Source organism: Eleutherodactylus coqui, chromosome 13 (genome assembly GCF_035609145.1).
Source record: "Eleutherodactylus coqui strain aEleCoq1 chromosome 13, aEleCoq1.hap1, whole genome shotgun sequence".
Classification (NCBI taxonomy): domain Eukaryota; kingdom Metazoa; phylum Chordata; class Amphibia; order Anura; family Eleutherodactylidae; genus Eleutherodactylus; species Eleutherodactylus coqui.
The window spans coordinates 69,235,786-69,247,889 of NC_089849.1; the positions used below are offsets into that span (position 1 = coordinate 69,235,786).

At 45.7% G+C, this 12,104-nt stretch overlaps 1 protein-coding gene across 1 annotated transcript in view; it reads left to right on the plus strand.

Annotated features, from left to right (window-relative positions):
- LOC136588014 (proton channel OTOP2-like) overlaps positions 1–12,104 on the plus strand; it is a 64,877-nt gene that overhangs the window by 14,603 nt on the left and 38,170 nt on the right. Inside the window, exon 3 of the mRNA XM_066586898.1 lies at positions 2,505–2,563. Within this exon, the coding sequence (XP_066442995.1) occupies positions 2,505–2,563 (59 nt within the window). The remainder of the gene's footprint in view (positions 1–2,504; positions 2,564–12,104) is intronic.

Here is a 12,104-nt window from a genome sequence, read left to right on the forward strand (position 1 = left end):
ATTAGTGATTTTTTTTTTCTGACAAGTTGTTCAGTTTTGGGCCCATTTTTGTGATGGTTGATTCATATGAATAGCTGTGAAATTTTGTTTCCCTTTCCACTGCTCAAAGCACTCAAGAAAAAAAAAGTTGCACAAAGCATGATCGGGTGGATATGAAGGGTGAGGCAAGGGTGTTCTGCTATTTTTCGTCACTCAGCACTGTGTGGGCAAACAGGTGACCTGTTCTGCTATCATGACAATGTATCTGCCAACAGGTAGCTCTGAGTGTTAAGCATCGTTTGACGAAATACAGCATGGTACTCTTGCCTCACCCCCTGTAATTAAGTGATCTCACTCCGTGTGACTTATTTTTTAAGAGTGCTTTGAGCAGTGGAAAAGGAAATTAAATTTCACAGCTGCACGTTGTTCGTATAAATCAGCCATCACAAATAGGTGAAAAACTGAACAACTTGTTATAAAAAACAAAATCACTGGAGCCTAACGCAACCTTCCTTCAATGCCAGCTAACATACTGCCTCAGTGTTCTCGCAGACATTTATCTAGAAGCAGAGGCGTAACTTGAAGCTTCTCGGCCCCAATGCCAAACCTGTAACGGGGCCCCCAACTATAATGCTTTATTAATAGTACTGGGCTCCCTATATGGAGAAGAGAGGCCTTATGGGCCCTCTAAGGGTCCTGGGCCCGGGTGCAACCGCATCCCCTGCATCCTCTTTAGTTATGCCTCTGTCTAGAAGCCCATACTAGTGATGCCCTGCACGCCAGAAGAAGGTTCCTGTTTCCTTTGGATACCCCTTCTTACGTTAGTAGTTACCTTGAGTTATACTAAGTTTCAGGCTGCATTCTTCATTCATTTTTACATGGTCTGATAAACAGTTTGAAATTTGCTCCTAGTTTCAGACTTTGCTCATATGGATGTGTTCTGCCCAGTAATACATGCTGGATGTGAGGTCTGTGTGTCCAGGATGCTGCTGTCTTCACTAGCTCTAATGTATCAGTGCAGCTTCATTCTTGTACTGGTGTCTCCTTCACTATAGCCATTGAGGGATCTCTTCTTCTGACATTCACTGATGCAAAGTAGTGTGTGATTTTGAGACAGTCGGTACCATTCCTGATACCCAGATATGGCCTGCATACTACGTTACTTTAGGCACGGCTTGGTATGCATGAAACCCTTGCCTGCCGCTGGTTACTGGGGCTTGAACTTCCAATAAGTAAATAAGAACTGCAGACTGCATCTTTTTCTTTTGCCTTATTTAACTTACAAAAACAATTCCAATGTTTAATCTCTCACTGTGAATATGCAGATACCATCCCAATGATAGCAGTTGATCAGTTTCGGCAGTGGGAAGGAGACAAATGTTAGTGAGGTACTCTCGGAACTTCAGAAGTCTTCTTCAGTTCTGGAGCAATAAAAGAAATCGGCACTCTTTTTTTTGCCTTCTTCCTCACCATTCTCTTCCTGGATCATGGGTGGGAACTCTGAAACTTGGCTTTCATACATTCACCTTCCTAACCAATAACAAGTTGGCGCTCAATAGCTTTGTCCTGGACGTGCCACTTCCAGTTTGGATCTCTCTTGAGAACACTCCATTGCTCTGTTCATCTCGTGCATATTATTAACATAGGAAAATAAAATTGAGGGCAAATTCGATAAAAGAGTTCAAGAGGGGCCTGGACGCCTTTCTTGAGCCTTACATGTTACAGTCACTAATTATTTCAGAAGAGTTGTTGATCCAGGGAATATTCTGATTTACAGGTTGGAGGAGTTGGGAAGAAATTTTTTCCCTTAAATGTGGAAAATTAGTTTCTACCTCATTGTTTTGGTTTTTTTTGCCTTCCTCTGGATCAACGTTGGGGGTTAATAGGCTGATCTGGATGGACATATGTCTTTTTTCGGCCTTACATACTATGATACTATGTGAAATAATCTTAAAATGATATATCCACAAATAAACATAAACAACACAGGATATTTCAACTTGACCATACAAATCTATTTTGATTTCTTACAATTTCCTCTCCCTGTGCAGAGATTACCATGGTTTATTTCCTTTCCCTCTCTACACTCATACACAACCTGTGTGAATTTCCCCTCCCACCTTTCTGTACTCTCCTATCTGTCTGTATGCTTATATAATACAACTTCTGTGATCTGCCCTCCCTGAAGACTTGGATGCTTCCCCCATCTCCACTTTCTCATCTGCTATGTACACCCCCTCCTCCTCCCTGCTGTTATCTTTAACACTGGGAGAAGGGAAGGTGTGTGTTGTCAGTATGCTGCTAGATCTATGTCAAAAGCAGCAGAACAATCAGCAAATGAAAGAGTTACATAGACTCTATAGCAGCAACATTGCAGGAAATTGTTAATGAAGACTATATAGAAAGTTACTTGAAGGTATTTATAACCTTTGGATTGTATTTATGGTGATATGTGTTTTATTTCAAGACTTTTCTTTGCATTAGACTTGTATAGTTACCCAAAATGTTTTGTTTTTGTCTTTTAGACATGTTTTCTTTGGATCTCCTGCAAACATTGTGTCCAGATATATTTAAATGCTACCAGGTAAACTCTAAAAATCATCAATTAGACTAAATGCATGAATAAACAAAAGTAGTATCTTCTTACATTTTCCGCACAGTAAAAATAATTAGGTTTAAAATATGCAACTATATGAATGAATAGGATTGATACAATCTGTAGTATTAACCCTTTCCAATCCACTGTCTGACCTGTGAAGACATTATGATTTAAGGCTGTACAACTCCGATGTTGGAAGACGTCCGTCGGGGTTCTCTTACTGTATATTGTCAGCGTCTCTACTGTCGGACTCTATCCAACATGTCACCTCATGCAGTACTGGCTTTAGACAGCATATAGCGCTGTTGTATAACGGCAGAAAAAGAGTAAGCTCCCTAGGAAAACCAGGATACAAATTAAATTGGAAAGGGTTAAGGCTCTTTTACATGGGCCGATGATCAAGCTGGAAATAATAGAACGCAGCACTGTGTTGACAGTTGTAGGGGAGCCAGCAAGACTGGAATTCAATCTCAAAATCTTCTTACAAATATAATCACATTACTCTCAGTTGCAGTGAATCATAGTTTTCAATAAGATTATCAATATTCACCCATGTTGGCAGATTGAAATGGTTTATCCTGTTTTGTTTGACAAAAGCCCCAATAAGTGGGTTGAAACGTTGCAGTGTACGAACTTGGAAGAATAAATCTTGGATTTCACTGCATTGATTGTGCAATGAAGTAAGGAACATCATTTATGTGTAGTGAAAAGACAGTTGCATCACCAATACCAATCAATGTAGTCAGACCAACCCAGAGGAATTATCTGATGGGCCTTGTTGTTGCAGTCAAATGTTCTTAAAGTTTGCAATGTGGTTCTGCTTTTGGTTTCGTGTTTGTAGCTCTAAAAGCCATGACCTTCTTTTGACATGTCCAAAGTGTTTTTTCCCAGGTTGCCATCCCAGCACTACAGGTCGGGCTTGCTTAGTAGGAATGACGAGGGATGGCTTTTTTTCTTTTCAGCTCTCAGGACTGGATTACTGACCAATAGTAGGGCAACACTTAGTGGAGATATGCACAGGACGAAGTACAGAGCAGGGGAGTGTGGGAAATGTTGTTTCAAGCTAAATATTAGCAGGAGTGGCATATTAGCCTTTTACTCCCCACTTCTACACGAGCCAACCTAAACAACCAATCACCGTGAATCAGCCAACTCAAATAACCAATCACCGGGAATCAGCCAACTCAAATAACCAATCACCGGGAATGAGTAAATCCAAACAACCAATCAGGTTGTGAATGGTGTGGATTTGGGGAGTAATATAGATATATGCGCAGGGGTGCAGTAGCCATCTTGGAAAATAGTGATGTGGGGAAACATCAGAAATGAAGGACAGGATAAGAAGGTAATCTCTGCTCAGTTTGTACCCATAATCTGTTGTGCATAAATATGGTGCATATCTTGCATATCTGGAATTTTTGAAAATTTGCTTCAGAGCTAGAATACCTTTTTAACTTGCAACTTGTACGAAGATCCGACCAACACCATAGCTGCCCAGGTATAGGGAGGAAATGAAGAAAAAGAAGTGTGCGACCTACCGTAGGTATAGGAGAGAATACAGTGACAGGTAAATATGCACAATAATCAAATGTACTTTCCTCTGGGTTAGTTCTGCAGAAAGTGGGCACAGCTACAATTAGTGCATTCTTGTCTGATGTCCCTAGAACAAGGAGACACTGAGCCTCCAACCATGTTGTCAACCAAAGAAGCCCTCCAAACATTTCCTAACTGGTGTCATTCTTCTCATCCCAAGTCTGATGAAACATATACTCAGTGTAATTGCCATGGTTGAAGTATTTGGGAAATGGGACCTTGTGGGTGCTAGGACACTTATAAATGTTCTGGATAAAAAGGGCCTACACTATTTCTAGCAGAGAGATGACCATAAACTGGTGGTTTCAATTAACCCTTTCCAATCCACTGTCTGACATCTGAAGACATTATGATTTAAGGCTGTACAGCTCCGATGTTGGAAGACGTCCGTCGGGGTTCTCTTACTGTATATTGCCAGCCTCTCTGCTGTCGGAGCCTATCCAACGTGTCACCTCATGCAGTACTGGCTTTAGCCAGCAGATAGAGCCATTGTATAACGGCAGAAAAGGAGTAAGCCCCCTAGGAAAACCAGGATACAAATTAAATTGGAAAGGGTTAAGGCTCTTTTACATGGGCCGATGATCAAGCGCGAACGTTCCCCCAATGTTCATTTTCTTGGTCACAGATGAATGATTACCTGTTTATACAGGCCAATCATTGTTTGCTTCTAACGCCTTCAGAAACTGAACAATGAACGAATTATCCTCCACCGACACTGTGAAACCGGCCTTTCATAGTTTGATCAAAATGTATACTAAAAAACCCATGTTCATCTATATAAATGTTATTTAGCAGCAATAAATCACACATGGACTTTTGGCTGCTTTCCAATTTTGGCTTTTGAGCTGTAGATGCTGTCCAGGGAAGGAGGGGTATGAAATGGGTCACGTGTAGGCACCTGAGTTGCAGGATACATGATGGTGCAGCAGCAGACAGACGGAAACAGGATTTTTTCTCTGAACACAAAATAAACGATACTAAACATAAGAATGCTTTTATGTCACTCCATAGGAGGACACAAAGTTACAATATATATTGTTTTGGAATGGAAAGGCACTCAAACTTACCTTGCATATATACATGTCCATCACTCATCTATACTCTTAAAGGTCTATGACATTACACAACCATTGCAGCCTAACTCACCGTAGGTGCAAAAGTCTGCATGGAATGCAGAACATCACTGCTATGACTGTACTTTCTGGTAGTGTGTAATGCCATAACAGACATTCTGGTTAGTGAATGACGCCATAATTAAGTGCCTCGTCTTCATTTTACAATATCTTCACATCACATGCTGTCATACCTTTAAAGCAACTCTCCGAGCCTGGAGAAACAAAGATGGCTACACCAGATTCGCTGATTACCTGCTGCACGCTTCATTAGTATGGATCATTAATTTAAGACGCTACACCTGCGTTGCTTAATTGGTGCTGTCCACATGAGTAGTGCTGGTCAGTCAGATTAGCATGTAGTGTCTTAGACTACCAATGCATGCTATACACAACATGCATCAGGTAGTCTAAAAAGCACTTTGGCCATCTTTGTTTCTCTCGGCCCTTTGGAGAGATTCTCCCCTAGTCCACATTCATTTGTCATTGTCCCTAATTGTACACAATAAGAGTTAGGGACTGGTCCCTTTCATATCCTGCAGCTTGCTCCTTGTACCAGATCTGTGGCAATGTTGTCTGCTTCCAGGATTGAGTCGTGTACGAGAAATGAGTCTCCTTCCACGCAGCTTTTCACTATCATTTTTGGCCCTTGGGTCATCAGGGCCTTTTGATATCTGCACTGCACCTCCCACTTGTGGCAAACTTTGATGCAGTGCAGTCTGTAACCAAATTCTAGAGCTCTGTCCAGGATGCCACAAAGTGGCTCACAGTGGTAGAAGGCAGGACTTACTCCGGACGGGATCTGACAGAGAGGTTTGGCCACGGTCATCAGTGAGAGGGGAGTGGAGCAGAGGCGTAACTTGAAGCTTCTGGGCCCCAATGCAAAACCTGTAACAAGGCCCCTAACTATAATGCTTTACTCATAGTACTGGGCTCCCTATATGGAGAAGAGAGGCCTTATGGACCCCCTAAGGCTCCTGGGCCCGGGTGCAACCGCATCCCCTGCATCCTCTATAGTTACACCCCTGGAGTGGAGCATTGCTCACCCCTCTTACAGGTGCATTCAGTTGAAGTGGCTTGGTGCAGTGCTGTGGGCTGTGGTAGCTGGAATTGGGGGATCTCTGCGGGAGTCTGTGTTTGGCCCTAGCCTATAAAGTTGACATGCAGTTCGGGTCTTTCTACAATTGCTGCATATCTCTGACAGATTGTGCCACCCAAAGCTCCAAACAGCAGGACACAAAGTTCTTGCAGACCAGTAGTATGTTGGTCTTGGTATGCCTCTGCACAGCCTTCTGCATGTCTCTGCCATGTGCCTTATAGTCAAAGATAGAATGGATCACAAGCTACATACAGGCATATGGTAATGTTGGTGATACATGTCTGATTTTGCTATAGATATCCTCCAAAACAAGTTGAACTTGAAAATCTACAGCATGCACTAAAGTTCACCCATGTTTTCTGTGAAAAGTCAATTAGGTGTTACAACACATCACTCCCTAGTATTTTACTGTACCGTATGTACTGTACAGGACTTTCAATGCAGAAGCTCTGAACATGGTCTCATATGCCTGCTTACTGCAACATAAAAAAAGCTAAATGGAGACAGTAATAGGTGCAAAATGTGCTTACGAAGCACTGAAAAAGGTGGACTGAAACTGACGCATTTATTGCATAAGATTTATAATCCATTTGATCCACTGCAAACAAAAGACAGTATAGCCAGGAAATCCCGATGTATCCAACATGTGACTGCAGACTTAAAGGATTTAGCTGGGAAACATCATTGACAACACTTTATTACTGCGTAATCCTGGGTGCAGCCATTCTACTAAGCAGTGTGCCTTCCACGAAACAACTGTACTCTAGTACTGACGAGCCCAAGAGAAAATAAACAGGGGTGCAACCAAAGGTGAGCAAAACACCGGAGAACAAGCTCACATAAACAAAACGTTGCACAACCCAAAATTACACAAAACAGGGTGGTTTCACATGCGCAGCAGGAATTCCGCTTTCTTGCTCCATGTGGAAAGCAGGAAAGGGGAATCACTGTTGCCGAACGGTTCCATCTCCAGATAGAACCAAACAGCACTGGACAGACCCCATGGACTATAATGGGTCTGCCTGCTTTCCGCCCAGTTGACCAGCTTTTGGACGGAAGAAAAAGCGCTGCATGTATTTTCAGGCGGATCTGCATTGGAACCTACTGCTAGAGGTACGGACGCAGATGTGAAACCAGCCTAACGAAATCTATGTAAGGGCCAAGACAGATGGCTGTGATTTCCGCAGGTTTTGTAGATGTGAGAATCACACCCGCCAAATACGATGAAACAAAACCATTGATTTCAATTCCATTAGCGGGATTCTCACTAGTTTTTATATGCGCGAGAATGGAGTCAATGGGGCCTGTCCAGCGCTGTTCGGTTCCGTCCACAGATAGAGACGTTTGGCCACAGGATTCCCCTTTTCTGCTCTTTGAATGTGAAACCACCCAAACACGCAGTCTGCTGCATCTGTGTTCCAGTCAAAAAAACTGAACTGAAGCAGACTGAAAGCCTTCAGTATTTTTGAAAACCCATTGAAAGCAATGGGGGAAAAAACGGATCAGTTCATTTCAGTTTTATATCCTCCAAAAACTGAGCAGAGAGATCAAAACCCTGAACTGAGCCCTAACGCAGGTGTGAAACCACCCTTAGGACAACTTCAGATGACCGTATGCGCTATTGCGCATGCTTTGGCACAATGTATTTTCGCAGTCAACAACTTTGATTTGCCCATGTATCGGGGCATAGTAATGTGCAGAGTCTATTTCCATGCATGCATAAAACACCCTCGTCCTGATTTTAAAGGTTATTTATAGAGATGAGCGAGCACCAAAATGCTCGTTATTCGGGACGAACTTTTCGCGATGCTCGAGGGTTCGTTTCGAGTAACGAACCCCATTGAAGTCAATGGGCGACCCGAGCATTTTTGTATTTCGCCGATGCTCGCTAAGGTTTCCTTGTGTGAAAATCTGGGCAATTCAAGAAAGTGATGGGAACGACACAGCAACGGATAGGGCAGGCGAGGGGCTACATGTTGGGCTGCATCTCAAGTTCACAGGTCCCACTATTAAGCCACAATAGCGGCAAGAGTGGGCCCCCCCCCTCCCAACAACTTTTACTTCTGAAAAGCCCTCATTAGCATGGCATACCTTTGCTAAGCACCACACTACCTCCAACAAAGCACAATCACTGCCTGCATGACACTCCACTGCCACTTCTCCTGGGTTACATGCTGCCCAACCGCCCCCCCCTCCCCCCCACAGCGCACACCAAAGTGTCCCTGCGCAGCCTTCAGCTGCCCTCATGCCACACCACCCTCATGTCTATTTAGAAGTGCGTCTGCCATGAGGAGGAACCGCAGGCACACACTGCAGAGGGTTGGCACGGCTAGGCAGCGACCCTCTTTAAAAGGGGCGGGGCGATAGCCCACAATGCTGTACAGAAGCAATGAGAAATAGAATCCTGTGCCACCGCCATCAGGAGCTGCACACGTGGGCATAGCAATGGGGAACCTATGTGCCACACACTATTCATTCTGTCAAGGTGTCTCTGCATGCCCCAGTCAGACCGGGCTTTTTAATTCATAGACACAGGCAGGTACAACTCCCTATTGTGAAGTCCCTGTCGACCGACAGCATGGGTGGCTCCCTGGAACCCACCGGCGATACACAAAAATATCCCATTGCATTGCCCAACACAGCTGAGGTAGTAATGTCGTGCTTAATGCAGGTGGGCTTCGGCCTACACTGCATGCCCCAGTCTGACTGGGGTTCTTTAGAAGTGGACACATGTAGTTACAACTCCCTGTGCAATCACAGCATGGGTGGCTCCCTGGAACCCACCGGCGGTACATAAATATATCCCATTGCATTGCCCAACACAGCTGAGGTAGTAATGTCGTGCTTAATGCAGGTGGGCTTCGGCCCACACTGCATGCCCCAGCAGACTGGAGTTCTTTACAAGTGGAAACAGATGCATTTATAATTCCCTGTGGACCCACAGCATGGGTGGGTGCCAGGAAGCCACCGGCGGTACATAGAAATATCCCATTGCATTGCCCAACACAGCTGAGGTAGTAATGTCGTGCTTAATGCAGGTGGGCTTCGGCCCACACTGCATGCCCCAGTCAGACTGGGGTTCTTTACAAGTGGACACATGTAGGTTAAACTCCGTGTGCACCTACAGCATGGGTGGCTCCCTGGAACCCACCGGCGATACACAAAAATATCCCATTGCATTGCCCAACACAGCTGAGGTAGTAATGTCGTGCTTAATGCAGGTGGGCTTTGGCCCACACTGCATGCCCCAGTCAGACTGGTAATATGTACCTTAACAGTAACCGCGTTGGTGGTAATGTGGTGGTGACTGCGGACCTAGTAGCACGGTTTTATTTTGTTGGTTTTCGGAATGTGGCCAGGATTAAGTGGGCCGTGGCGGGGGATGTTTTTGAGGCACTACGTGTCCTCTCCACGTGTCCGTGGTTATATGCACCTTAACAGTAACAGCGTTGGTGGGAAATGGCCTCGCCGCCATCATGTCTTTGGGAAGCCTCTGTTTCCACACCCCAGAGACATACCATTAGCAGCGGTATAGGCAGAGCCCAGAATTAGTAACATTTCAGCCGTAGCATTAGCGACAGGCCCCACTAACATATCACTAGCAGCATTATAGGGGGAGCACAGTCTTAGTTCCATTTTAGTAATAGTAGCAGCCTACACAGGCCCCAGGAACAATTCCGAAGCAGCAGTATAGTGGGAGCGCAGTCTTCGTTCCATTTCAGTAATAGTAGCAGCCTACACAGGCCCCAGGAACAATTCCGAAGCAGCAGTATAGTGGGAGCGCAGTCTTAGTTCCATTTCAGTAGCTGCAGTATAGCCAAGGCCCAAGTTACATTTATGTAGCTAAAGTGTAGGCCAACCCCACACACACTTCTGTACCATGAGTGCAGGCGAAGAACATACAAATTGCTATGATTACACTGTAGGTGAGGGCCCCAAAACATTGGTGTACCAACAGTACTAATGTACCTCAGTAAAAATTGGCCATGCCCAACCAAGATGGCAGGTGAAACCCATTAATCGCTTTGGTTAATGTGGCTTAAGTGGTAACTAGGCCTGGAGGCAGCCCAGTTTAACTAAAAATTGGTTCAAGTTAAAGTTTCAACGCTTTTAAGAGCATTGAAACATATAAAAATTGTTTAGAAAAATTAGATGAGTGAGCCTTGTGGCCCTATGAAAAATTGCCCGTTCAGCATGATTACGTGAGGTTTCAGGAGGAGGAGCAGGAGGAGGAGGAGGAATATTAGACACAGATTGATGAAGCAGAAATGTCCCCGTTTTGGATGGTGAGAGAGAATGTAGCTTCCATCCGCGGGTGCAGCCTACGTATTGCTTAGGTATCGCTGCTGTCCGCTGGTGGAGAAGAGAAGTCTGGGGAAATCCAGGCTTTGTTCATCTTGATGAGTGTTAGCCTGTCGGCACTGTCGGTTGACAGGCGGGTACGCTTATCTGTGATGATTCCCCCAGCCGCACTAAACACCCTTTCCGACAAGACGCTAGCCGCAGGACAAGCAAGCACCTCCAGGGCATACAGCGCTAGTTCAGGCCACGTGTCCAGCTTCGACACCCAGTAGTTGTAGGTGGCAGAGGCGTCACGGAGGATGGTCGTGCGATCGGCTACGTACTCCCTCACCATCCTTTTACAGTGCTCCCGCCGACTCAGCCTTGACTGGGGAGCGGTGACACAGTCTTGCTGGGGAGCCATAAAGCTGTCCAGGCCCTTAAAGACTGTTGCACTGCCTGGGCTGTACATGCTGCCTGATCTCCGCACCTCCCCTGCTACCTGGCCCTCGGAACTGCGCCTTCTGCCACTAGCGCTGTCGGATGGGAATTTTACCATCAGCTTGTCCGCCAGGGTCCTGTGGTATAGCAACACTCTCGAACCCCTTTCCTCTTCGGGAATGAGAGTGGGAAGGTTCTCCTTATAGCGTGGGTCGAGCAGTGTGTACACCCAGTAATCTGTAGTGGCCAGAATGCGTGTAACGCGAGGGTCACGAGAAAGGCATCCTAACATGAAGTCAGCCATGTGTGCCAGGGTACCTGTACGCAACACATGGCTGTCCGCACTAGGAAGATCACTTTCAGGATCCTCCTCCTCCTCCTCCTCAGGCCATACACGCTGAAATGATGACAGGCAAGCAGCATGGGTACCGTCAGCAGTGGGCCAAGCTGTCTCTTCCCCCTCCTCCTCATCCTCCTCATGCTCCTCCTCCTCCTCAACACGCTGAGATATAGACAGGAGGGTGCTCTGACTATCCAGCGACATACTGTCTTCCCCCGGCTCTGTTTCCGAGCGCAAAGCGGCTGCCTTTATGGTTTGCAGGGAACTTCTCAAGATGCATAGCAGAGGAATGGTGACGCTAATGATTGCAGCATCGCCGCTCACCACCTGGGTAGACTGCTCAAAGTTTCGAAGGACCTGGCAGATGTCTGCCAACCAGGCCCACTCTTCTGAAAAGAATTGAGGAGGCTGACTCCCACTGCGCCGCCCATGTTGGAGTTGGTATTCCACTATAGCTCTACGCTGCTCATAGAGCCTAGCCAACATGTGGAGCGTAGAGTTCCACCGTGTGGGCACGTCGCACAGCAGTCGGTGCACTGGCAGATTAAACCGATGTTGCAGGGTGCGCAGGGTGGCAGCATCCGTGTGGGACTTGCGGAAATGTGCGCAGAGCCGGCGCACCTTTACGAGCAGGTCTGACAAGCGTGGGTAGCTTTTCAG